We start from the raw sequence: 27,520 nt of genomic DNA on the forward strand, positions 1-27,520 counted from the left end.
TACAGTGGTACCTTGGTTCCTGAACGGCTTAGTTGACAAACAAATCGGCTCCTGAACGCTGCAAATCCGAAAGTAAGTGTTCCGGTCTGCAAAAGTTTTTCAGAAGCCGAACGTCCTTTCGGCTGTTGGTATTGTTTCTGGAGCCAATCAGCCAATCAGAAGTCATGCCTTGGTTTGCAAACCTTTTGGAAGTCAAACGGACTTCCAGAACGGATTGAGTTCTAGAACCAAGGTACCATTGTATGCAGAAATGGCGAAATTTACCAGAAGAATAAGAAATCAAGATAACAAACTTTTTCATAAAAGAATGGAAACGGTTTGTTGAATATTTACAGATAAATTGCAAACTGATAAAAACATTGGCAGGATTATTGTAAGAACCTGCAGTTCCATAAGAGTTTATATTTAAAGTAGATAATTAAATGAGCAAATAAAATGAATTTGAATATGCAGAATATATTAAAAAAATAAATTTAAGGAATCGCAGAAAGAGGGGGAAGGAAGCCAAACTTTGTTAAAATGATTGTGAAATTATTGAAATGTACAAATTTGAAAAAGTATAGATAAAAACTTTAAAAATAAATAAACATTTTTTCTAGTCTCTAGGCTCCAGTCGAACGTAAATAAGGGATCAATGTGCTCGGAGGCACCCACCTCCAGCCCCACCCTGCTGCCCCCTTGCCTCTTAAATGTAAAGGTAAAGGGACCCCTGACCATTAGGTCCAGTTGTGGCCGACTCTGGGGTTGCGGTGCTCATGTCGCTTTATTGGCCGAGGGAGCCAGCGAACAGCTTCCGGGTCATGTGGCCAGCATGACTAAGCCGCTTCTGGCAAACCAGAGCAGCACATGGAAAAACCATTTACCTATTTATCTATTTGCACTTTGACGTGCTTTTGAACTGCTAGGTTGGCAGGAGCAGGGACTGAGCAACAGGAGCTCACCCTGTCCCGGGGTTTCAAACCGCCAACCTTCTAATTGGCAAGCCCTAGACTCTGGTTTAACCCACAGTGCCACCTGCATCCCTCCTTGCCTCTTAGTGCCCCCCTCAATAATCCCACCACCACCCAGAGATGGGTACCACCCACTTTGGGAACCACTGCATAAGCTTCTCGTCACCTGCCCCAATTCTCCGTCCTACCCTTGCGGGCACTGCCATCTTGGCACTTGCCCCAACAACACGACAAACACACCCACACCCTCCCCCCCCCCGGAAACTCACGACAGAAGGTCTGGTTCCTCCAGGCGACAGGGGCTCCCTCCTGGGCACACTGCCTGGCGTAGGCGGCCACAGCGCCACACAGGCAGTCTTTGCCAGCGGAACAGCCACACACCTCATAGAGGCAGAGCTGGTAGAATGGGTCCCGCTCCACCACATCGTGACAGGCCTGCGAGGGGAGAGACGGAGGCGCTGGCATGAGCAAGCGGCCTGGTTTTTCCAGGACGCAGAGATGGCTTGAGGCAGCCCAGACGGTCATTAAGACTTGCTCAGGTGCCAAAGATATTAATGTGAAAATGCAGCAAAGAGCAATAGCTGGTGCCAGGGACGGGTGCCAGGAGCAGGTCAGTCATAACTTACACGGCGTCAGTGAAGTTAACTCTTTATTCAAGGAAACAAGGTCTACTTAGGAGGTCAGACCTAGTGAGGTCAGCAGCTGTTGCCCCAATTAGGCAATTGCAAGGACTGAATAAATAAATAAATAAATAAATAAATAAATAAATAAATAATTTATACCTGAAGGAGCATCTCCAGCCCCATCATTCAGCACGGACACTGAGGTCCAGCTCCGAGGGCCTTCTAGCAGTTCCCTCACTGCAAGAAGCAAAGCTACAGGGAATCAGGCAGAGGGCCTTCTCGGTGGTGGCGCCCGCCCTGTGGCACGCCCTCCCTTCAGATGTCAAGGAAATAAACAACCATCTGACTTTTATTAGAAGACATCTGAAGGCAGCCCTCTTTAGGGAAGTTTTTAATGTTTGATGCTTTATTGTGTTTTTAATATTCTCTTGGGAGCTGCCCAGAGTCGCTGGGGAAACCAAGCCAGATGGGTGGGGTATAAATAATAAATTACTTATTTTTATTGTTGTTATTATTATTATTATCAGATGCCAGGAGCAGGTAAGAAATAACTTACACGGCGTCAGTGAAGTTAACTCTTTATTCAAGGAAACAAGGTCTACTTAGGTGGCCAGACATAATAATAATAATAATAATAATAATTTGCACCCTACCCATCTGACTGGGTTGCCACCCCCTTGCCTGTTAGGGCCTCCCTTGGTAATCTCACCACCCCACAGAAGCCAGCAACAATTACTTTGGGAATCACAAAATAAGAGGATGAAGATGGATGGCAGATTTTTGAGATGGGGATGAGATCTCCACCAAGGACATGGGGACCGAGTCTTGACCGGATAAATCTCCTGCTTTTGCCACGGTTTCAGGGCTACGTCTCCTCCCCGCTAGCGGTCTGCAGGCCCTCCCCTCTTACCTGGAAGGGGGGGCTGTGGAGGACCTCGCAAGCCGCCTCTGCAAACTGCCTCCGCTGGGCGTACATGCTGCAGGGGTCAAAAGGGAACGTGCCGAAGGAGGGGCAGTCGTGCGAGATGCGGAACCTGCTGGCGAAAGCGGCGGCGCTGGACTCCACGTCTCCCTCCGGCGTGGTGAACTCATCCTGCTGGTTCCAGTTGTAGGTGCCACAAAGGCCTCGGACCTGGAAGGTGGAAGGAGGGGCGTACAGTGGTACCTCATGTTACATCCGCTTCATGTTACGTTCTTTCAGGTTACGTCCTGCGGCGACCTGGAAGTACTAGAAAGGGTTACTTCCAGGTTTTGCCGCTTGCGCATGCGCAGAAGAACAAAATGACGTCACACGCATGCGCAGAAGCGGTGAATTGCAACCTGCGTGTGTGCAGACGCGCCACTGCAGGTTGCATTCTTTTCATGTTGTGAATGGGCCTCCAGAACGGATCCCGTTTGCAACCAGAGGGACCACTGTACTGCTGAGTCAGTGCCCTTTTCCATCTCTGGCTGGTTTGCCAACAACGGTCTCTTTTGGACAGAGATGACTTGGCCACAGCCCTCCACGCTCCGGGTAACTTCCAGATTGGATTGCTGCAATGCGCCCTACGTGGGGCTGTCCTTGAAGACGACTCGGAAACTCCACCAAAGGCAGCAGCCAAATTAATGGTGGCGGTGGGGAACAGTGTGTGTGTGTGTTTCCATTCAGATCTCAGAAACCATTTCAAAACTGCTTGGACTGGTTACCTGCTTGTTTCTGGGCCCAATTCCAAGTGTAAAGCCCCATATGACTCAGTCCCCAAATACCTGAAAGACCATCTCCTGCCGTACAGACCCTGTTGGGTGCTGAGATTGGAGGAAGGGCCCCTCTTGCCCTCAGAAGCTCAGGGGTGGCCCAAGGGGACAGGGCCTTCTCCGTGTTGGCTCCTAAGTTGTGGAATTCCCTCCCCTGGAAACTTCACTTTGCAGCTTCTGGAGGATGCTGAAGAAGCACCTCTTATTCCTGGCTTCTGACACTTGAGGAGGCTGGTATTTAGGACCCACCTTATTTTTATGATTGTTTTAAATTGCTTTTTAATAGTATCTTTAACCTTGTAAGCTGCCCTGGGACCTTAGGGTGAAGGACAGGTAATCAATCAATCAATCAATCAATCAATCAATCAATGTCCCTGAGGATCTGGAAACTCAAGGGCACACCAGCTGCTTCAGCTGGTCTGGGTCTGGCTCTAAATCTAAACGGTGGCTCACTGCACATCTCAGAGCCGCAGGCGAGATATTGCTGCAAAGAAAATTATTATTATCATCCCAGGCTCACCTTGTTGGCAAAGCTAGGCTGGAGGGTGATGTAGACTGCCGGAAACTCCAGGCCCCACAGCAAGTGAGCCCCAAAGGCCTGGAGAAGCAGGAAGGAGGAGGAGGCGAGGCGCACCGTCAGGTCGGCACTGGTAAAAGGGAGGGAGACTTCTTGGCTGTTCACTGACAGCTCCCCTGGGAAGCAAAGGAGAAAGGTGAGAGGGAGGGGTGAAAAGGGGGTTAGACGAGATGGATAGTAGCTTGGGAGGCCCAGAGCATCTGCAACCTTGCAAAGTTTGTGAGAAAGAAGATGCTTTGCACAGAGAAGCGCCAGATTCAATCCCTGGCATCATCTTCAGTTGGCAAAGGGGATCTCAAGTCTGAAGTATTGGCTGGCGAAGGCCTCTCTCTGCCCAGGATTCCTGGAGAGCTGTTGCCAGCCTGAGCTGGATTGACCAATGATCTATCTCAGAAGGAGGCAGCCTTGCAGGTTCTTGCAATGATTTATCACACCACAGGCATCTTCCAAGCCACCTCCAGTTTGCCAAAGGAAGCCATCGCCATTTTCAGACTCTGAACTCTGGCACCCTGGGAATGTGGTAGCACGTTTGTGCCAGGATGGACAGGCAAGGAACCTGTCTGGCTTCACACGAGCAACACCTGTGCTATTCCATGCTGACGTGCCTCACATGTGCTCAAAACCCCCAGCCTGAGCAGGGTGAAAGCATTTGAGTGCATAGAGTGGGAACCCTTTAGTCCTCCACATGTTGTGGGACTCCAACTCCCATCAGCCCTAGCCAGCAACAATCTGGAGCAAAATCTGAAGAGCCTAGGTTAGCCTCCTGCCCACCCATCCCCTATGGCGTTGATGTCCACTCATGAAAGATTCTCCATACCTGTCACCTCCCTCTCTCACCTGTGAAGGACAGGCGGGCAGAGACCTTCTGCACAGTGACAGTCACAGAGTGGAGGCAGCTGCTGGTCCCTCGACTCCCACATGCCACATTCTCCGAGGAAATGTGGAGCTTCCCATCCACATAATCCTGCAAAGTGGAGGAGAGCAGCCCCAAGATCAGTGAGATGACAGCAGCGAGATTGTTACACACACCAAGATGGAAAAATACAACCCTACCTACTATGAAGGAACGATTCCTAAAATTATTGGACTTGGCTGAGATGGCAAAGTGGACATGTTTATTTTTTTCTCATTAAACACGTCCACTTTGCCATCTCAGCCAAGTCCAATAATTTTAGCATTTGGCATTTATTAAGGATTGGCATTTATTAAGGATTGGAAACTTCTCGTGGAGTTTTGACGTGAAAGAGAAAATGAACTTGTAGACCGGAAGGCTGAGAAATCAGGAAGATCAACATTTTAATAAGGAATGGGAAAAGTTTATAGTTTACCTTCAAGACCAGTGTAAACAGTTAAAATCATTAGCAGGATTGTAATAACGCTTGTAACATAACAAGAACTATGGATATAATGGATATTTTAAAAAATGGATTAAGATGCAGCAGTAAAGGATTATGAATGGACCCCCTGGAGGGGCAGTGGGAAGGCCAAAGATTCAGAGAAATATTTTTTCTTTCTTTATTGATTATGATTTGCGATGTAAATTTCAATTTGTAAAATCAAGTATTTTTTTTCATATAAAAACAGGAAAATGAACTTGTAATACCTGGTTTTTGTATAATTTTATTGAAATTAACAAACAAATATCCCCCCACCTCCTGCCTGCACACCTGGACCCCTTACCTGCACTAGGATATACTGGCATGTGCCGTGGAAGGAGAAGCGCTTGCGGTCAAAAGTCAGGTAGTGGGGATCACCGGTTATGGCACATTCCCCAGAGCACTGGTCCCGGGAGCAAAGCCAGCGGCCCCCTTGGCACGTGCTGTGGGGAGAAGGGGATGGGAGTCACGTCAGGGTGCTAGAGCAATAGCCAAAGATACTGCTGTGAGTTTGAGGGGGGTCAGTCTGGATGATGCCCTGGGTGTCCCTTCCACTTCTCGGGGTCCTGGGCCCAAGGAGGATTGGAATCTAACAGAGGAGCCTGCTTAACCTGTCAGGCAAGTTTATTGTAAGATAAGGACCTTAGCTGGACAGTTAAGTACCATCCTTAGCATCCCCCCAAAAATGGCTTGCAGCACGAACTGCGACTAAGCAATGGCGGTCTCTTGGCTTTCCTTTCCTCCATCCCTCTCACCTAGCTAGGTAGGAGAAAAGCAACCAGAGAGGGGTTGGAGAGCTGAGCTGGAAGCAGGCTGGAAGCTGGTGATGCAGAGATCTGCTTGTTCTGCACTGGATCCGAAGCTGTGACTAACAGAGAAGCAAGATCTCTGGGGAGGGGGCTGATGCCGTGAGCAATACAACCATATACCCTAAAGACACTGCAGTCTCCGCTGACCTTCTTTCCAAGGAAACTGAACCATTGCCTGAAACCTCTGGAGCAGGCTTCCTCAACCTCGGCCCTCCAGATGTTTTTGGCCTACAACTCCCATGATCCCTAGCTAGCAGGACAAGTGGTCGGGGATGATGGGAATTGTAGTCTCAAAACATCTGGAGGGCCGAGCTTGAGGAAGCCTGACCTGGAGTCTCTCACTGCTCAGAGATGGCGTGCACCAATACAGTGGTACCTTGGTTCCCAAACACCAAATACCCGGAAGTAAGTGTTCTGGTTTTTGAACTTTTTTTGGAAGCCAAACGTCCGATGCAGCTGTCGGCGCCTGCACCAATCAGAAGCTGCATCTTGGTTTTCGAACATTTCAGAAGTCAAACGGACTTCCGGAATGGATTAAGTTTGACGCTTTTGTTTTGCTCTTTATTTTGCGTTTTTGTTTCTGAGGCATTTTTTGGTTAATTTGTTTTTGTGACTGTGTGAAACCCAGTTCAGCTACTGATTGGTTGATTGTGTGACTGCAGAAATGGATAAAACAATGACTATCATCAGTGCAGGTAAGAATTTTAATTTTTTTTTTATCATCTACAGTACTGTCTTATTTATTTTATAGTACAGTACATTGATGATTGCTTTCCTTTTATGGATCAATGGTCTCGTTAGATAGTCAAATTCATGTTAAACTGCTGTTTTAGGGGTTGTTTTTAAAAGTCTGCAACAGACTTTTGCATTCCTTTCTATGGGAAAGCGCACCTTGGTTTTGGAACGCTTTGGTTTTGGAACGTACTTCCAGAACGGATTAAGTTTGAGAACCAAGGTACCACTGTATATGTGTAAACTAAAGCATGCATCCTAAGACAACAACAACAACAACAGCAACAATTTTTTTTTTTAACCTGCCCATCTGGCTGTGGGTACCCCCAAACACTCTGGGCGGCTTCCATCAGAATATTAAAAACAGAATAAAACTTCCCTAAACAGGGCTGCCTTCAGATGTCTCTGCTGACTTTCTTTCCAAGGAAACTGAACCCTGAGGAAGCGCCGTAACCCCTGACTCCTCTCCCTTCCAACTTACAGTTCTGTGATTCCAGGAACTCCAAGAATGCCAGCTACCCCTGGGCGAAAGATACTGCTGTGCTTCACAAGACTAATCGAACTGTGTTCCCCCTCTGGCTATCCTGAAAAATAACCTTTTGTGGGTTCAGTAGGGCAGAGACTCACCAACGGTTGCATCGCTGCTGGAGGACATCTCCCGGGGCGAACCTCTGGCGCCGGTGGAAGCAGGGGCACTGGCTCTCCGGGACGCAGGCCCCCCCTTCCAGGTAGAGGCCAGCCGGGCACTCGCAGCCGCTCACGCACTCGTCCCGGCAGTGCCCTTCCTCAGCTGCGCCCACCGCAGCACAGCTGGCGGGGCACGAGGAGACACAGTCGGAGTAGCGCTTTCCTTGCCCGCACGACTTTTCTGTCCGGAGGAAAGAAGAGGGGCAGTTTCAAGGGGGAGGTTCCCAGATGTCTAGAGAGAACTGTGGGGGACACAGCAGTCTTTGGGGGAGGTGAGAGAAGCTCCTGCCCCCCTCTTTCCCTTGGCAAACTGGCCTCCTCTTATCACAGCCATCAACATCATCATCGCCCCATTATACAGATACTTGGGGTGACCACACTCAGAATGCTATAGAATACATGTAGGCAGGGCTGGATTGAGGTTTGATGCGGCCCTCAGCTACTGAAGGGCCCTTTCTATGTCCAACTGTCCTTTGTCAACAACAAATTGTTGCTGATTTTTGTGTTTAATAATAATAATGATAGTAGTAATAATAATAATGATGATTTATTATTTATACCCCACCCATCTGGCTGGGTTTCCCCAGCCGCTCTGGGTGGCTTCCCACACAATATTAAAATAAAGTAATGCATCAAACATTAAAAGCTTCCCTAAACATATATATAAAAGGTAATATATAAAAGGTAAAGGGACTCCTGACCATTAGGTCCAGTTGTGGCTGCCAATGGGGTTGCGCACTCTTCTTGCTTCACTGGCTGTGGGAGCCAGCGTTTGTCCGCAGACAGTTTTTCTGGGTCATGTGGCCAGCATGACTAAGCCACTTCTGGCGAACCAGAGCAGCGCACGGAAACGGCATTTACCTTCCCGCCGGAGCGGCACCTATTTATCTACTTGCACTTTGATGTGCTTTCGAACTGCTAGGTTGGCAGGAGCAGGGACCGAGCAACGGGAGCTCACCCCGTCGCGGGGATTCAAACCGCCAACCTTCTGGTCGGCAAGTCCTAGGCTCTGGGGTTTAACCCACAGTGCCACCCGCGTCCCTAATGAATATATGTTCTATGGTAATTTATGGACCTAATAGGTATCTTAAGCCATTTGCACATGTTGCCGTGCAACCAGTCCATGCAGAATGTAGGCACCCTATATATAGATAGGAGCAAACCAGTGATATTTTAGGGAGCAGGCGAGCAGGCGAGCAGGCGGGGCCCATGACTTACATCACAGGAGCCTGCACCACACAAAACACTGTTGCTGTATGTAGCTTTTATTTTACTTGCTTTTTATCTTATATTTTGGAAATGTACATCCATTTTTTTCCCTTTAATTTTTTTTGAGGCCCCCCAGAGAGTGGGGCCCCAAGCTATAGCTTGTTTAGCTTATAAGTAAATCCGGCACTTGGTTTTGGGGTTAAAGCAGGCATCCCCAAACTCGGCCCTCCACAGGACCAGTGGTCAGCGATGATGGGAACTGTAGTCCCAAAACATCACACAAGTAGCCAACAGCTGCAGGGGGAAAGTCAGGCTGGCTAAAGCTCAGAATGAGCTCAGGCTTGCAAGTGAAGATAAAAATAATAATAAAAGGTTTCTTTGACTAGATCTGGAGTAAAAGGAAGAACAAGCAGGTGGTTGCTCCTCTGCGTGGGGAACATGGAGAAATGCTATTGGGTGACAAAGAAAAGGCGGAACTGCTCAACACCTTCTTTGCCTGTCTTCACCCAAAAGGAAAGCGATGCCCAACCTGGTGGTAACAGAATAAATGATGTAAGGAGGGAGCTGCAGCCCAGATAGGAAAAGAGGAAGGGAACACCTGGCTACTTTCAACGATGAGCTGCACCCAAGGGTGCTAAAGCAGCTTGTGGGTGTAATCTCAGAGCCTCTGTCTAGGATCTTTGTGAATTCTTGGAATTTGTGGAAGCCAAATTGAGTCCAGGTCTGGGGAAATGGCAGGATAGAAACAAGAGGAGGAGGAGCTTGTGGCCAATGTGCTGGAGTCACACAGCCTTGGAGAAACATGCCTTCTGCTTTGAGGGGTCGATGCCCCCCAAGGCAGGTGCTTCCTGGGTGCCCCGCTCTGCCCCTGCTTACCACAGAATCCGGCCCGCCTCCAGCTGACGAAAACGCTCCTCTGGGCGCACTCGCGGGCGTAGCTGGCAAAGGTCTCGCAGATGGCACCAAGCCCAGTTCCGCTGCAGTGCAGGTACATGCAGGTGTCGTAGAAGCCTCTGGGGTCCACCTGCCGGCGACAGAAGAAGAGTTTGGATTTGATATCCCGCCTTTCACTCCCTTTAAGGAGTCTCAAAGCGGCTCACATTCTCCTTTCCCTTCCTCCCCCACAACAAACACTCTGTGAGGTGAGTGGGGCTGAGAGACTTCAGAGAAGTGTGACTGGCCCAAGGTCACCCAGCAGCTGCATGTGGAGGAGCGGAGACGCGAACCTGGTTCACCAGATTACGAGTCCACCGCTCTTAACCACTACACCACACTGGCTCTCTACACCACAAGAGGCCGGTCCTCAGTGAGGGTGTGGCACGAGCAGGCAAGAGGTTGGAAGTTAAAGGGAGGCCAGGAAAGGCGTGTGGTGTGGCAGATGCCCTCACCTCCGAGTGGCATTGACCGAAAGGGCCAGAAAGAAGCTTCCGGCAAACGGACTCTGCCTCCTGCTGCATCCTTTGGCCTTCTGGCGCTTCGCAGCTGTGAGGCTCCTCTGCGGCGTCTTCACAGGGGATCTAGGGCAGGGGTATTAGACATTTTCGCTGTGCAGATACAGGTGGCTAGGTAAAACCTCTTTTACAATACGATAATCGTTATTGTCATTGTCCCATACAGAACAACGAAATTGAAAAAAATCTACATCAGACATTCAAAAACCAACACGCCTGCTATCCCAACTATCCCAGCCTGGTCAGCCCCTAAAAACTCTGATACCCCATAATTAAATACAATATACTCACACAGAGACTACCTTACACTGCATTTAAAACCGAAGTCGCATTTGGATAGCAAGAACAGGGACCGAGCAGCAGGAGCTCACCCCGTCACTGGGATTTGAACCACCGACCTTCTGATCAGCAAGTCCTAGGCTCTGTGGTTTAATCCACAGCGCCACCCGCGTCCCACAGACTCCTTACAATGTGCTTAAAACCAAAATTGCATTTGGATAGAAACTGTTTCTCAGGCGGCTAGTCCTGGTCTTTATAACCCTGGACCTTCTTCCAGAAGGCAGAAGCTGAAAGAGATCATTTCTGGGGTGCGCACTATCCTGCGCTATCTCTGCAGCTTTCTTATGACACCTGGAAGCATAGATTTGATCCAAGGTGGGAAGAGTGCACCCAATTATTCTCTCCGCAGTCTTTACAACCCTGGACAGCGTTGTTTTTCCCCTGACTGTGCAGCTCCCAAACCACACGTATAGACCATAATTTAATACGCTCTCCACAGTACAATGGTCCTTTGAGAGATTGTTTTTCCGGAGGATTCTCAGAAAATATAACCTCTGCTGTGCTCTCTTCATCAGCTCTTTGCTGTTTTCTCCCCAGGTTAGGTCATCTATCAACTCCATTCCCAGAATATATACTGTTTAACAGAGTTTATCTTCTTTCTCTCGCGGATGTGGTGAACAATGACGAAGTTATTCTAAAGATGACTCACAAACTCTGTGACGTCTTGGCCAAGAGATTTTATTCCCAGGCCGGGTACAAGCATTGCGGTAGCAAATATATTTTTGACTGTTAAAATAAACGGGAATTAACAGCACACTTTCAAACAGAAGTCCGATCTCCAGCACGTCGTAAATTACAGGAAGAGTCCCTTCAACAGATTTCACAGGCAACACTCTTTGGACAGACGTTTGCAGAAACAAAGCCGAGTGGCCGCCTTCTTCTCAGTACTTCCAGCTAATGCTAATTAAGCTCAGAGGGCCACTCCCATACCTAAAGGGAAAACTCTGCAACCTTCTAGAAACTTTCTTCTTGTTTCTGGCAGAATGATTCCCTAATGGGGGAGGAGGGAGAACTCAGAGGAGCCAGGGCAAATGCTCGCTTCACACTGGCTCAAATGGGAGAACACCTGCTTGGCATCTAGAAGGTCCAGCTTCAATCCCCAGGTAGGGCTGGGATTGAGCCCTGTCCGAAAGCCTGGAGAGCCATTGCTGCCAGCCAGTGTAGACAATATTGAGCTAGATGGAGAAATGGCCTGACTCAGTGCAAGGCAACTTCCTATGTTCCAACCTCTCTGCAAACCGTGGAAATGAACCAAGACAAGTCCTCAGGGAGGAAGCTAGTCGTTTGGAAGTGACTTTGGTCCGCACTCGCACCACCTACCAATCCAGCGTCCGGGACGCGCCACGAATTGCCAAAGCTCGCCGCCGAGGTGGCCACATCGCCTCCCACGCGTAGGAAGTCGTCTGTGGGTGCAAGGAGAAAAGGAAGTGGGGTGCATGTGGGAAGGGTTCTGGCAGAGAAGGGTGTCGGAATAGCCTTCCCCTCTCGGCCACTAGGGGGCAGGTAAGTTGGGGTGGGGAGCAGCAGGGGAAGGGGCCCCTCCTGAGAAAGATCCCTGGGGGGGATGCTCACCCAACCGCCCCAAGGGAGGCGGAGGAGAAGGCATCGGAAAGGTCAAGAGTTTCATTGTCATTCCTGTAGGATACCCAGCTTCATATAACCAACATATTTAACTCCATTGAAGGGGTTAAAACCATAGAGTAAGGTGTCCTGCCAGGCTTAGCTAAATCCACTTCCCCTCACCTGGGGAGGAACTAGGTAATGAAGCCTTCGTTCATCCCCTGAAAAGCTCAACGTGTAAAGAGGTTCTGAGTTTATGTTCCAGCTCAAACCACATGGCTCTGATCAGCCGCTCCTAATTTGCTATACTGTATACCAATAATTTAGGAGTTTTCACCACTTTGCAACTAAGCCAAGTTTCACTGCCAGTGCATAGGCGCCGACTCCATGGGGCTTGAGGGGGCCCGAGCCCCCTCAAAAAATCGTTTGGGGGGGCTCCGCCCCCCCAATAATCTCCGGCGCCCCTCCAGCAGAGCGCCATCGCCGCCCCTCCCCCAGCCCAAAATGCACAGGGAGGGGCGGGCTGCATGCCTCCTGCCCTCCCTCCCGAGCAAAAGCTCCACCCAATTTCCTTTGGAGCTGATCACGAGGAGGCGGCGCCACTTTATTTGCATATTCATGAGCTTATTTATTATTCATGAGCTTTCCCGGGCCCCCCCAATATTTTTTATAAGTCCGCGTCCCTGTGCCAGTGCAATTGTTCTGACTGATGTAGAGGAAAGCACATGAACTTGACCTTTGAAGAGTTTGTAAGTAAACCCATTTTTAACTTACCAAATGTGTGGTCTTTTCCTATGCTGGGATAAGAGGGAATTTTTTGGAATTCACAGGGGCATCTTTTAAAGGTCTCACAGCCTAGACTTCCATGCTTTGCTTTGTTGCATATTTTGTGATTTTAAATCTCTGCTGGGGTTCTCTCACCAAATTTGGATCTGGGCTGACAGGAGTCCCCTTTTATACCTATATTTTTTCCTTACACCAGCAATTGTAAGGGATGGGTTTAGATGAGCTTGGTTGTCCCTTCCGATTCTGAACTTCTGTGATGTTAAGTGGCTCCAGCCATGGAGTCTCCCACTGTTTGCCCTGGGGCATCCACGGGGATTGGGGTAGCAAGGGAGGAAGTAAGGGGGGCAGTTACCCCCCATCAAAGGATGAACCATAATCTCCAGATCCCCAGCTTGGATTTTTTAAAATCTTCCTTGCATTTGTAGAGCCTGAGAAATAAGTCGAAAGGGCTCTTTTCATTTGCTTTGTGGGAAACCAGCCTGCTCCCCCCCAGCTTTTTCAGTGGTTTACTTTGCCCCCCTCCCACACAAAGGTTTTGCAGACTGCCTTCTAATGACTGCCACCCACCCACTCCCGATACAAAACCCAGAGAGCAGCTACCTTGGTCCAATGCTGGCGAGTGTTTTGGACCTTTGAGGAAGAGCAACAGGGTGTCAAAAGTGAGAACTCTCCCTTCTGTTTCCCCTCCATGGATGAGGGGAAAGCGTGGGTGTCCCCTGCGGTCGTTACCTGCAGGGTCGTCGTTGTAGACCCCACACAGCCCTCGGGTGGCTCCTTTCAGGTCCGCCCCGATGGTGACGTAGACGGTGTCGCGCCCATCGAACTTGACCCGCACCCCCAGGCCGCTTTCCACGAAGAGGAAGTCTCCCAGCCACCACACACTGATCCCTGGGATAAAGCAGAAGAGCACGTGGTATCGGTGCTGAAGCACATGCTAAACTGTGGACTCCACTCTTTCACAGACACACATTGCTTGGATGAGAGACGCCTTGGAATTCTGTTTTTAAATGTTTTTAAAATTACTTGAATAAACATGGTTCCAACAACAACACTTGGCTGTGTTTAGACTAATTTCGCAGAGAGAGGCATTCCAAGATGGAGACAAACAATTAAATACGGATCAAAGACGGAAATGGCTGAACTGAAACCACAAAGACCAGGCGGAAGTCAGCAAACCAACAAATTAAAAAAGGAACTGAATCCGGAACGAGGGACTTTGTGGATAGAATACCCTGGTACCGGTTCGAATTAACTAAATATTGCTTTTTGTTTAATAGGCGGTTTTAGTTTTGTTAATTTTTTGGTTTTGTCGCCGTGCAACTTTCTCTTCCTTTTTCCTTTTCTCTCTCTCTTTACTTCTTTTATATAATGCACATTTATTTTACATTCTTGACAATTCAGTTATGTATACTGTAATAACTACCGTATTTTTCGCTCTATAAGACGCACCAGACCACAAGACACACCTAGTTTTTGGAGGAGGAAAACAGGGAAAAAAATATTCTGAATCTCAGAAGCCAGAACAGCAAGAGGGATCACTGCGCAGTGAAAGCAGCCAACCCTCTTGCTGTTCTGGCTTCTGGGATAGCTGCGCAGCCTGCATTCGCTCCATAAGACGCACACACATTTCCCCTTACTTTTTAGGAGGGAAAAAGTGAGTCTTATAGAACAAAAAATACGGTATTTAGAAAAATCTAATGTACCATTAATTTGTTTCTTACTCTTTTTTTTGTATGTTATGTTTGTAATGTTTGTTTAATAAAATATAAATAAATAAATAAATAAAAAAGGCTTCACCCATCTCTCCACCGCCTGCTCCGCTTCCTCACCTTTCTGCAAGCGGGGCTCCCCCTCGGGCACCGCAGCGCCATTCACTGAGACGCGGCGTCCTTGAGCCACGACCAGGTCGAGGCCCAACAGCAGGCGAAGGTCCTGGTGGGGAGAGAGAGGGTCTCGTGAGGTTGGGGGGCTCCCAAATCCTGCTCTGGCCAGAGTCCCAGGGCTGGCCCAAGGCATTCTGGGTGCCCCCTCCCCAAAAAGCCAAGGTACAGAGTTAAGAGCCAAGGGCAGCCGATGCTATTTGAGGGGGGGTCTCTCCCTAGGAGAAAGAGAATTCCTCCGGTGCCTCTTCCTAGGAGTGAAAAATAATAATCATAATTTTATTATTTATACCCCACCCATCTGGCGGGGTATGCAATAAATAATATTATTTACTGACAATAAATAATTATAAACAATAAATAGTATTAAATTATATCTTTCTGCCCTTTCATGACACCTGAACTCAGGTGTCTGAGGTAACCGCTTCACTCAACCTAACATCATCATTTGTATCCCGCTTTTTCCCTGGCAGGGACTCAAGGCAGCTCACAGATAAAAATAAGAACAACTAAAAACACAAAGGGGGCAGGGAGTGGAAACAATCATTAAAAAACAATTCAGCTCTTTTCTTTTTCTTCCTTTCCTTTTCTCTTTCCTTCTTTTTCCACCATTTTTATCTTGTTGTATCAAAAAAAGCTTTAATAGGACTTCCGGTTAGTCGCCCGATTAATGGTGGACGGGAGCTACTCGGCCGAAAGAGCCGCGGCGCTTTGAAGATTGGGGTGACCGTGAGAGCATTGTGGAACCCCCCCAAAAAAACTCATATTGAGCATTCTGAGGACCTGGTGTTCCGGCGGATACCCTGAGCGACTCCCCTGCTCCCCGGTAAGTTCTAAAAAGAGCCCTGAGAGCGAGCGGAGTTGGAGACGTGGGCACTGTGGAATCGACTCGCTTTCTTCACTGCGCGAAGCTCCACGTCCGGCGATCGTGAGCGACCAATTTCTCCGAAAAAATAAGACTGGAAAACTGTGAGTAAAAAGGATCTAAATTTGGATACATAATTGGACAGGAAGGGATTTAAACACGGAGGTCGATCCCTTTCTGCTGAAATAAAAGTGAAAATAGCTACCACTGACCAAAGCCTCAACCTGAAAAGATCTTTAAAAGAAAAACTTTCAAGTAAAACTTTCAAGCCCCTCTTTGGGCACGGGGAAGGGGGGGAAGTTTTGACAGAATGGGAACCCTGCACGCAATAGATCTGGCAGAAAATAGACTCTTGATTTCTGAAGCGGACCTCCCAGTGAAGGAAGGCTAGACTCCATTGTTACGTCATAAAGGGAGATGATACTTTCAATTTTCGTTTTCCTCTTTGGGGAATACAAAGTAACTACATCTGCCTGAACTGGCTAAAATAGAGAAAAATAAGAACAACTGAAAACAAGGGGTGGGGTGGGGAGTGGAAACAATCATTAAAAACCAATTAAGCTCTTTTCTTTTTCTTCTTTCCTTTTGTTTCCTCTTTCCTTTCTTCTCCCCCCCCCCAATTTTTATCTTGTTGTATCAAAGAAAGCTTTTATAAAAAATACGCTAAAGAAATTAAGCATTAATAGAATTAAAGCTATGTATCTGTAATCTGTTAAAACACACAGATAATTACCATGGAAACAGCGCAGTCGGGCTGGCCGTTCCCGTTTGAGGCAGGGCTGGCAAAGTATCTGTCCACTTCTTCCTCCCAGGCAGCAGGAACTCTGCACATGCTCTGAGGCACCCCCTCCATCCACATTATGGCTGCCAGAAACTAGTTCTCCTGGGCAGCAGAGGCTTGTCCGCTGTGGGTCAGGGGGGCAGTGCCCCACCAGCCTCACTTTACCCTCAGCCAGGCCCCACCTGTCCACTTGCCATCTTATTTGCCGCCAGCCCTGCCTGGCAGTTTCTTTCGCCTCCTTCGTCTCAGGGTTACCTTTGCACATGGGGAGGCAACCGAAGGCCCGGGGGCTGGATCCGGCCCAATCGTCTTCTCAATCCGGCCTGTGGACTTGTGTTTTTACACAAGTAGAATGTGCCCTCTGGGTTATTTGTGGGGCATAGGAATTCCTTCATTCCCCCCCCAAAAAAAATATATAGTCTGACCGGCCCCCTGCTGAAAATGTTTGCTGACCCCTGCCCTTGTAGAATCCAGCTGTTGACTTTATTTGTATTTTCCACACAACAACAACACGAAAAATATCGAAAAATAACAATACACAAAAACCAGTATACAAAAAACCCAGATCCATCAATTACAAGTTAATAATATAAACACTAAAAAGAAAACAAACAAACATTGACTTCCACCAATCCCACAGCACCCCCTTGACCTCTTATTGTGTCTTCCTGTTTTCCATATCATCTCTATCCTAACGTCTAGCTATAAATCCCTCTTTCTTCTCCTTTCACTTCACAAGGTTATTCCAGACTCTGCCAGATTTCTGTCCTCGAACCTTGGCTTTTAAGGTATTCATTTAGGCACTCCCATTCCTTTTTCACTTTTCTGGGTTTTTGTCTTATTATATCTGTCAATTTGGCTAATTCTAAATAAATGCTTCTTCCCCTTTCTCAGCAGTCTCTGTCTTTGCTGTTTTAAAACTCTCTGCTGGGTTATATTCACTCTTATAAGGCACCTTTGTGAAGTTTAATAACAGTTATTGTTAGTGCTGGGGGGTGACTTCTGCCTTTCCTTGGCTCTGCTGCCACCTACTGGCAGCCTCCCTGACTTCTGTCCTACCAGCAGCCGCAACCAGCAACCATCCACCCACCACTGGTTCTGGGTGCGAAAACTGCCCATCCTCCTTGCCGCCCTCCCTGCAGAACGGATGTGTTTGGGACGGGGCAGAGATCCAGGACCTGCCCACCTCTGGCCCTGCCTGGCATGTGGGGCTGACGTCCCTCACCTTTTGGCAGTGGCCAGGTTTGCATCCCTCGCCGCCAGCGGACAGGTAGATGGCCCAGGTGCCATCAGAGGCGGCCGCCAAGGTGTAGGCACAGCTGCCATGGAAGCGGAAGTGTTTGCCGTCGAAGCTGCGGTAGTGGAAGCCGGCCCAGGTGGCGCAGGTGGCAAAGGGGTGGCGGTGCCGGCGGTGCCGAGCTGAGCTGACCAGAAGCGCCGTGGGGGACGGTGGCCGGAGCAGGAAGGGGGAGGGCAGGTCATCTGGGGAGAAAGAGGGACGTGAGCTGTCAGGGGGGAGAGGATAGGCCTGGCAGATCAGATCAGAGAAAGTTCCTTCTTGGTGCAGCACAGAGTTAAACGGCGGAACTCCCCGCCACAGGAGGTAGGGGTGGCCGCCAACCTGGATGGCTTTAAAAGAGGATGAGGGCTATTGGGAGGGAAGTACGTTTCTGAGCACAATTCAAAGTGTTGGTGCTGACCTTTCAAGCCCTAAACGGCCTCGGTCCTGTATATTTGAAGGAGCGTCTCCATACCCATCGTTGTACCTGGACACTGAGGTCCAGCTCTGAGGGCCTTCTGGCGGTTCCCTCACTGTGAGAAGTGAGGTTACAGGGAACCAGTCAAAGGGCCTTCTCAGTGGTGGCTCCTACCCTGTGGAACGCCCTCCCACCAGATGTCAAGGAAATAAACAACTATTTTACTTTTAAAAGACACCTAAAGTCAGTCCTGTTTAGGGAAGTTTTTAATGTCTGATGCTGTATTGTTTTTGATATTTTGTTGGAAGCCGCCCAGAGTGGCTGGGGAGACCTCAAGGCTCTGGCCTGCTCAGTCATGATCATTGAACATTAACGGATGTTTCAAAGAGTCCTAGAATTGGAAGGGACCCGAGGGTCATCTAGTCCAACCCCCTTTCGCCCAGTGTGAAACTTGAACCTGTGACCCTGAAATTACAAGTTTTATGCTCTATGGGCGGAGCTGGCTCAGAAGGACCCACCTGCCGCACGCCACTGCCACCCCCTTGCCTCTTAGCGCCCCCCAGGGAATTCCACTGCCCACTGCCGTAGTTCAGTGGGCACCCGGTTGGCAAAGGAGGAGGCGACCTGAGGCTGCCCACCTTTCAGAGGCAGGTGGGAGCAGCTGAAGCAGAGCTGGGAGGAGCCGTTCTGCCAGCTGTGCCCCCAGGGGCGTTGGCAGCACTCCTCCATGCCCAGCAGAGAGACGTTCTGCAGTCCAGGCAGGTCTTGGCATTGCCAGGTGGAGAAGCAGCGGCCGAGAGACGCCTTTCCTGGAACGGCAGGGAAGAAAGAGATGAGAAAGGGAGAAAGAGAAACCCAGACCCTCCAACATTTCTCAAGCTGAATTGAATTGAATTTTATGATTACAGTCACAGACCAGTTCTGGCTCACTTACGATATCAGAAAAATCATAAAACGCAACGGGAATACATTGAATTGCAATTGGGTTTAATAGAGACAATTCAGATTTAACAGCAGTTAAAAATATACATTAAATCTTGATCACTAAAATATAATCTAAAATTATCATTTAAAACATTTCTCCGGTGAAAATAGGGACATCCCGTTCCATAATAATAATTTTACCATCTATACCCCACACATCTTACTGGGTCGCCCCAGTCACTCTGGGCAGCTTCCAACATATATAAAAGCATAATAAAACATTAAAGATTTTTAAAAACCTGCCCTATACAGAGCTGCCTTCAGATAGCTCACGGGTTGGATAACTCCATACCCTCCAACATTTCTCCAATGAAAATAGGGGCGTCCCATTCACAAAACGACCAGAAGCCTTCTTATTAGGGATAATGTTGACTGAAATTTAAAAAGAAGCAAGACCACTCCTTATGTATGCAACATCTGCAGCCAGAATTTTAATTGCAACATATTGGAAGAACAAAATGACACCTACAAAATCAGAATGGCAAGTTCAACTGTTAGATTATCTGCAAATGGCAAAAATGACGGGGAGGCTAAGAGGGTATTTGACGCAAAAAGTAAATCAAGAAAGGATTGTATTCAAAGAATATTTGAAAAATTACTGTGACAGCAAAAACCTCCTGGCAGATCTTGAATGAGTCTTCCAATGTATAGATAATATATTTAAAACAAATGCTTCTATTTAACCTTTTTTCTTTTTATTTCTTCTTTATTAAAAAGATTTAAGGAAACAATATAATAATATGATACTGTGTAAAATATAGCAAGTGTGATTTAGGTGTTGTTGTTTTTTTAGAAAAATTGGAAGTTTATTTTAGGTCTTTTTTTGTTTTAAATTTCTTGTATTTTTATTTTGTCTTTTGTATGGGATGGGATATAAATGGTAATATAGTATATTAATGTATAAATCTGTGAAATGTGTTCAATAAAGACTTTTCTCTGGAGAATGGGCACCCACCCACCCACCTCTGGGACCGATCTCTGTGGTGGCCTTACCCTCTGAGCAATGGGGCCCGCTCCAGCCCTCACAGCAAGCGCGCACCGTACGGTTCCAGAGCGTGGGTCTCGTGTCCTCCGGCCTGCAAGGACAGAACAGAAGAAGAAGGAGGAGGAGGAGGAGGAGGTGATGATGATGACAAAGCTCTGATTTCTCACCTAGGAGAGGAGGACAGGAAACTAGCGCACATTGTGGGGTCGTTTATCCCAACGTATGTCAAACAGCCGTGCTCCACGACTGAATTTGATCTTCCCAAATACCGGTAATCATCACCCTTCGTCTTTACAGAGAGCTTTTCCAAAGCGTTTGAAGCATCTGCCTTACCTCAAAACCCTGAGGACATCCCCGTCAGGTGGTCACCACCCTTTGCAATACAGTGGTACCTTGGTTCTCAAACTTAATCCGTTCCAGAAGTCTGTTCCAAAAGCAAAGTGTTCCAAAACCAAGGCACACTTTCCCATAGAAATTAACCCAAAACAGATTAATCCGTTCCAGACTTTTAAAAACAACCCCTAAAACAGCAATTTAACATGAATTTTACTATCTAACGAGAGCATTGATCCATAAAATGAAAGCAATAATCAATGTAAAGATAAAGGCAAAGGTACCCCTGACTGTTAGGTCCAGTCACGGACTCTGGGGTTGCGGCGCTCAGATCGCTCTACTGGCCAAGGGAGCTGGCGTTTGTCTGCAGACAGTTTTTCTGGGTCATGTGACCATCATGACTAAGCCGCTTCTGGCGAAACCAGAGCAGCGCACAGAAACGCCGTTTACCTTCCCTTCCCGTCGGAGCGGTACCTATTTATCTACTTGCACTTTGATGTGCTTTCGAACTACTAGGTTGGCAGGAGCAGGGACTGAGCAACGGGAGCTCACCCCGTCGTGGGGATTCGAACTGCCGACCTTCTGATCAGCAAGTCCTAGGCTCTGTGGTTTAGACCACAGCGCCACCCGGGATGTCCTAAAGAAAAGCAGGACACTCAGAAACCAGGACGGCTTCTCCAAATCAGGGACGTCCCTGGAAAATAGGGGCACTTGGAGGGTCTGCCCCGATTCTCCCACCCTCTTCTAGCTCATGCTAGGGGGGTCCTCCCCTTCTCCCTGCCCACCCCCCCAGCCGCCCTACTCACTTGTAGATGTAGCACATGCTGGTGGTGCCAGTCTGACCTTCTGCCCTGCCGTGAGCCTGGCGCATCCGGTCCTGGTCGAGGTGCCAGCCCGCCATGTTGTACTGGTAGACATCGGCGCAGGGCACCATCTCCTCCCGCCGGGGGCTGACCACTTCCTCCTCCATCATCTGCACCATCTTCTCGCACCAGCGCCTGTGGGGGAATGAGGCCCTTGAGGGACCAGCAGCTGAGTGCCAGCCGGGCACCCTTGGCCTTCCTGCCCAGGACCTCCATGCCAGCCTTGTGTCAGATTTATGTATAAGCTGAACAAGCTATAGCTCAGGACTCCACTCTCTTGGGGGCCCCAAAAAAATTAAAGGACAAAACGCTGGATGTACATTTCCAAAATATAAGATAAAAAGCAAATAAAATAAAACCTACATCCAGCAACAGTGTTTTGTGTTGTGTAGGCTCCTGTGATGTAAGTCATGGGCTCCGCCTGCTAGCCTGCTCCCTCAAATATCCCTGGTTTGCTCCTTTCTATATATAGGGTGCCTAGATTCTGCTATTTATAATTATTAGTAGTTTGCATCATATATTTACACCTATTATTATTTCATGTTATAGGAAGTTTCTAGAGACTAGACGATGAGTCCTTGTAAATTGTGTTTCTAAAGGAACTTTCGTTCTTGCCAAATGCCAATGTGTTTGCATTATTAAGTTTGTTATGAAAAAAAATCATTTAAAGTTAGTGCTTAATAATTATTTCACTATTAATATACTTCTTCATTGTATTTCAGTTCAACAATGACTTTGATAAAATACGTATTTTGTTGTGTGCAGTTGGCCTGAGATACCTATGAGGTCCATCAATGACACTATAGCATAGATTCAACACAAAAAAACAGCGACCATTTGTTGTTGACAAAGGACAGCTGGACATAGAAAGGGCCCCATTCCCTTCCGGAGCTGAGGGCCGCATCAAACCTAAATCTGGCCCTGAAGAAGTGCCATCAAGTTTCTCAAGATGATCCTTACCTGCCTTCGCAGTCAGGAGCCAAGGAAGCTCACTGGCTTCAATAGGTTTACTCTGGACCACTTAGGCCACCTCTGCCACCATTCAACTAAAGCACATGGGTACCACTTTGAACAACCATGCTGTTATAAGAAAAAACCTGCTCCTTTTCCCTTATGGGGTCTCCAAGAGCCCATACAGAGTCCTTAAGTGGGTTCCCTATTGGTAGGAGATAGTAACAGAGGCCAAGCAGAGAATATTGAGAAGCAAAGCAGCTAGTAAGCCTGATCTTTATTAAACTGTTGCAACAGGGTCTCCCGCTCACCCCACGCAGGAGGGAGGAAGAGAACCCCGAGCTGTAATGGTTCTAGGCGTTGCTCGTGCGTAAGCCAGTGCCAACACCTGGCTGGGTTGCCTGACAGGCCAGCCACTCACCCGTGTCCGGACAGCCACTCACCCGTGGCTGACTCAATCGCTGGCAGAATCCGTCAATGGGCGTTTCTTGAACTTCTTCCAGCAAAGATGCTCTTTGACGCCTAGTCTCCTCCTACTCTCTCTGCGCGGAAGCCTTCTGCGCAGGGAGGGCGTAGGAAGCGGAGGACCCCTACTCTCCCCGCTGGTCCCCGGCGAGGAGTCGTGGGACCGCCTCGCCGATTCCACCATCTGCCCCCCTTCTCCACTGGGGCTACGCTGATTCTCTTCCCCAGAAGATGGGCTGCCTCTCCCCATCCCGGGACGCTCTCTGGAATCCCTCCGGAGCCCGCTCTCTCCCTCCGGCACTGATGGCAGTTCCCTGACACGAGCCATGCGCACAAGCCCTTATATAGACTTTTGGAATTGCCACCCTGTAGCTCAAGGCCACCCCCCAAAACATCATACATACATCAATGGAGGGGTGGTCTTTTTCTTATATGTTTTAAAATTTAATAAATATTATATATATAGTTGCATTTTCTATTTTACACAAACAGATTGAAAACACAAACATATACATATGTTTTTAATAAATATTAAATAGTGAAATGATAAAGGAAAAATACACACACACACAAAATAAGTACTAACAGCGCCTGCACAGACATGGACAGCCCCAGAAGGAGGATGGGGAGGGAGGCACCCGTTCCTTACCCGTCATCCAGCGCCAGAGTCTCCCAGAGGCAGAGCAATGCCAAGGTGCCCAGGACCAACCTGTGGCAAGGCCTGGGGGGACGCGCTGCCTCCTGCATCTCTTGGGAGGGACGGCGCCGCTTGTGGAGCCTGTCCCTGGAGAGAGGGAGGGTATTATTATCCTAATACATATGCAAATATTAAAAGCCTCCAAATTGGTCTGGAGAAACTCAACACGGCGTTCTGTTGGTCACCCCCCTACCCAATTGGAGAAAGTGGACAGGGAAAAAAAGTTTTCCTCCCTCTCTAATAAACACCAGAACTTGTGGACTTTCAATTAAGTTGAATGTTGGAAGATTCAGGACAGGAGAAAGTCTTTCTTTACACAGCGCATAGTTCAACGATGGAACTCCCTGCCACATGAGGCAGAGATGGCCAACTTAAAGATTGGAGAAATTAATTGACAATAAAGCTGTCTGTGACTACTAGCCGCAATGGCTATGCTGTCCCTCCACAGTTAGAGGCAGCACTGGATCCCAGTAGCTTGAAGCAGGAAGCTGGACTAAATGGGACATTGGCCTCATCTGAAAGATGCTCTTCTTGGTTTCTCATGTTCAAAGCGTTCCCCAACAACCCCAAAGTCCCTTGTTTTGGAAAGGGGGAAATAAATGAATCTCCACTCCCCTCCAGGCACCATTGGGTCTCAAACTCCAGCCCAGTGCAAGTCCCTCCAGCCCACTCTGCAGATCACCCCCCCCCCACACTTACCTGATGCTCCAGCGGAGGGGGGGTGGGCAAGGCGGACGAGCTCTCTGCTCAGGGGGGCAGGAACTGGAGAGAGCAGAAGGTGGCTCCTTGGGATGGGGGCATTTATAGCCTGCAAGAGTCGCCAGCTTGGGAACATCTGGAGCTTCTGGGATTGGAGGATTCTTCCCCCACGTCAATGCAGCTTTCTGGGTTCACTCTGCCCAGTCAGATGGAAACCCCCCACTGGCCCCCTTCTCTGCCCCCCATCCCAGGATCCAGAGCCTGCATCCAGGAAAGAACCTGGCCACACAATCTGCCGGGGGTGGGAGGGTGGAGGTGGGAGAGGGTCTTTAGATGCCCTTCCCATCTCCTCCCCTTTTGCTCTTGGGGGGTTCTGTACAAACTCGCCTGCCCTCCCTCTGTCTCCTGCCTCTTAAAACCTTTTTTTTTTAATGATTTCTTAACAAACAGAAAAGTGCAAACGTAAGGAAAGAATCAGAAATGGAAGCCACCCAGCGTCACAGCCCAGGAGGAGAAACGTGCAAATATGCAGGGATGAATTCCAAGTTAATAAGCGTTGAGTAAGGAGAAATTATGCTCTAAAATGTACAGGATTTTGTTGGATTGGTCAGTGAAAGATGAAGTAAAATCAGCGACGATTCAATGGGCTAGAGATTTTGGATATAACATTCAAAGGTCAGCATGGGATAAACTTTGGGGAGTGAATCTAAAGTTCAAGGTGTGTTACACTCTTAAAGAACACTACAGTGGTACCTCGGTTTAAGAACAGTCCTGTTTACGAACAATCCGGTTTACGAACTCCACAAAACCGGAAGTAGTGTCCCGGTTTGAGAACTTTACCTCAGTATAAGAATGGAAGCCGAACGGTGGAAGGGCACTGGCAGCGGAAGGCCTCATTAGGGAAAGCATGCCTTGGTTTAAGAACGGTTTCGGTTTAAGAACGGACTTCCGGAACGGATTAAGTTCATAAACTGAGGTACCACTGTATTTGAAAATGCTGTATCGATGGTATTTGACACCCAGCAAGTTAACGAAAATGTATAGAACCAGCTCTAACTTGAGTTGGAAGTGCAAAGAAATACTGTAGAAGGAACTATGTACCATATGTGGTGGGAATGCAAAAAGATAAAGGAATTTTGAGATATGATCTACACTGAGCTTCATTTTTTTTTAATTAACCTTTGCCAAAAAAAACCCTGAAGCCTTTCTCCTAGGTACTATAGGTGTAGATATACCGCAAGATTTGAGGATGTTATTCATGTATGCAACCATGCTATTATTCCAATGCTGGAAAAGAGATAATACCAACAAAAATGGAATGGCAGACGAAATTATTTGTGTACGCTGAGATGGCAAGATTAACAGGGAAAATTAAGAATCATGGCGACCAAAAATTTAACAGAGAGTGGGAAAAATACAGATAATACCCAAGGGATCACTGCAAACACCTGAAATCTTTGGCAGGCCTTGAATGACTCCTGCAATGTGACATAACTGAGGGAAATAATGGATAAATATAAACTAGACATTATTCAATCTGCAGTTAATACATAACTGTAGAGGACCCGTGTTGGGGTAGAGTCTCAATACTTCACTATGCAACTTTATTTCCAACGCTTCAGTATTGCTTTTGTGTATATTTTTGATGGAGAAGGATAACAGTGATGTATTTTAAAAACCAACAAAGATGAAAATGCAGAAATTCAAGTTAATAGGTTTATTGTTCTAGCCAAAAGACATGACTAACTTGCATTCAGGAATTGTGTTAATAAATAATACAGAACACCCATCCATCATATAAAAATCTGTAATATGACAAACAAGGAGGCCTGGGGGGGCCCTGCCCCACCTGCTCAGTGGCCCGGAGGTGTTTTTGTGTCCCTAGGATGTGCCGCTGGGGGTCTCTGAGCTACTGAGCCCAGACTTTGTCTGCAAAGGCCTCCCCTGCTGGCATTTCCATCACGCTCTCCTGCCCCAAACACGGATCTGGGCTTATCCCTACTTCCTGGTCTCCAGCTCATCTCTGCAAAGAATTCAAAGCCCCCAGCAGGTCACTTGCTCTCCTTTGGTCCAGGTTGTCATACACCCTCACACAAACACACACACACACACACACACACACACAGCCCGCCCCATGTCCCCTTGATATGCGCAATGCTGGAATCCATTTGGAACAGAAGGAAATTATTTGTGTGTGTTTGATCATTTTTATTGCAATTTCCATTGTTATAATGAAATATGATGCATTATTATTATTATTATTATTATCTTCTTCTTCTTCTCCTCCTCCTCCTTCTCTTCTTTGGCGATCACTCGTAGCCAAGTAAGATTGTCTTCCATAAACACGGTTTTAACAATGAGTCTGTAAGTGACTGTGGAGGCCATTCTGGATCCACACGTCCTTCCACAGTGGGGACATTGGGCGTTGATCACAACGAGAGTTTGCCATGTGTGCCTTCCTCTTAGCATGTTTCTCCCTTGTGTCCTGAATTCGAGTGTCTTCAAAGCCCACAACACCTTTGGTCAAGGCTGTTCTCCAATTGGAGTGCTTGCAGGCCAGTGTTTCCCAGTTGTCAGTGTTTATACTACATTTTTAAAGATTTGTCTTGAGAGAGTCTTTAAACCTCTTTCGTTGACCACCAACATTACACTTTCCATTTTTAAATAGAGTAGTTGCTTTGGAAGACGATCATCAGACACCTGCACAACATGACCAATCCAACGAAGTTGATGTTGAAGAATCATTGCTTCAACACTGGTGATCTTTGCTTCTTCCAGTACTCTGGTATTAGTTCACCTGTCTTCTCAGGTGATGTGTAAAATTTTTGGGAGACACCGTTGATGGAATCTTTCGAGGAAATGGAGATGGCGTTTGTAAGTGGTCCATGTTTCACAAGCATACAGTAAGGCTGGTAGTACAACAGCTTTGTAAACAAGCATTCTGGTTTCCTTGCAAATGTCCCGTTCCTCAAACACTCTGCACTTCAATCGGGAGAAAGCTGCACTCACAGAGCTCAGGCGATGCTGGATTTCGGCCTCAATGTCGGCCCTTGTGGAAAGGTAACTGCCCAGGTAGGAGAAGTGACCGACATTTTCCAATATTACACCATTGAGTGTAACATAATTATTATTATGTAACATAATTATTACTATGCCACCCATCTGACTGGGTTGCCACAGCCACTCTGGGTGGTTTCCAACAAATTAAAACATCAAACACAGTGAAGCATCAATCGGGAACAAAGTCAGGCAAACTTCCTTTTCTGTCTTGAATTCTCCAACATTCAGCTTCATCAGATGCTATGAGAGAGGGAGGAAAACTGTTCTTTCTCCACTTTCTCCATGACATGCATGATTTTTAAAATTTCTATCATGTTCAATAAATTCTATCATGTTGGTCTTAATCTCCAGGCATTGCCAGGCAACCTGTTTACTGAGCAAGCATCCTGACTGTTTTGCAGAGAAGTTAGATGCTGGCTCTCACATT

The 27,520-nt window shown here is 47.7% G+C and overlaps 1 protein-coding gene across 1 annotated transcript in view; it reads right to left on the reverse strand.

Moving 5' to 3' along the window:
• The window catches only part of LOC309381023 (SCO-spondin-like), a 166,556-nt gene extending 143,155 nt beyond the window's left edge, over positions 1–23,401 (reverse strand). Inside the window, exons 1-16 of the mRNA XM_081931321.1 lie at positions 23,287–23,401; positions 21,165–21,356; positions 20,034–20,116; positions 18,695–18,865; positions 17,585–17,841; positions 14,663–14,765; positions 13,563–13,721; positions 11,808–11,890; positions 10,086–10,214; positions 9,574–9,721; positions 7,429–7,669; positions 5,565–5,703; positions 4,722–4,848; positions 3,828–4,000; positions 2,484–2,705; positions 1,220–1,385 (exon numbers count right to left, since the gene is read on the reverse strand). Of these exons, the coding sequence (XP_081787447.1) occupies positions 1,220–1,385; positions 2,484–2,705; positions 3,828–4,000; positions 4,722–4,848; positions 5,565–5,703; positions 7,429–7,669; positions 9,574–9,721; positions 10,086–10,214; positions 11,808–11,890; positions 13,563–13,721; positions 14,663–14,765; positions 17,585–17,841; positions 18,695–18,865; positions 20,034–20,116; positions 21,165–21,356; positions 23,287–23,384 (2,491 nt within the window). The 5' untranslated portion in view covers positions 23,385–23,401. The remainder of the gene's footprint in view (positions 1–1,219; positions 1,386–2,483; positions 2,706–3,827; positions 4,001–4,721; positions 4,849–5,564; positions 5,704–7,428; positions 7,670–9,573; positions 9,722–10,085; positions 10,215–11,807; positions 11,891–13,562; positions 13,722–14,662; positions 14,766–17,584; positions 17,842–18,694; positions 18,866–20,033; positions 20,117–21,164; positions 21,357–23,286) is intronic.
• Positions 23,402–27,520: the final 4,119 nt, after the last annotated feature.

The sequence above is a fragment of the Podarcis melisellensis genome (assembly GCF_964234715.1).
Source record: "Podarcis melisellensis genome assembly, chromosome: 12".
Lineage (NCBI taxonomy): Eukaryota > Metazoa > Chordata > Lepidosauria > Squamata > Lacertidae > Podarcis > Podarcis melisellensis.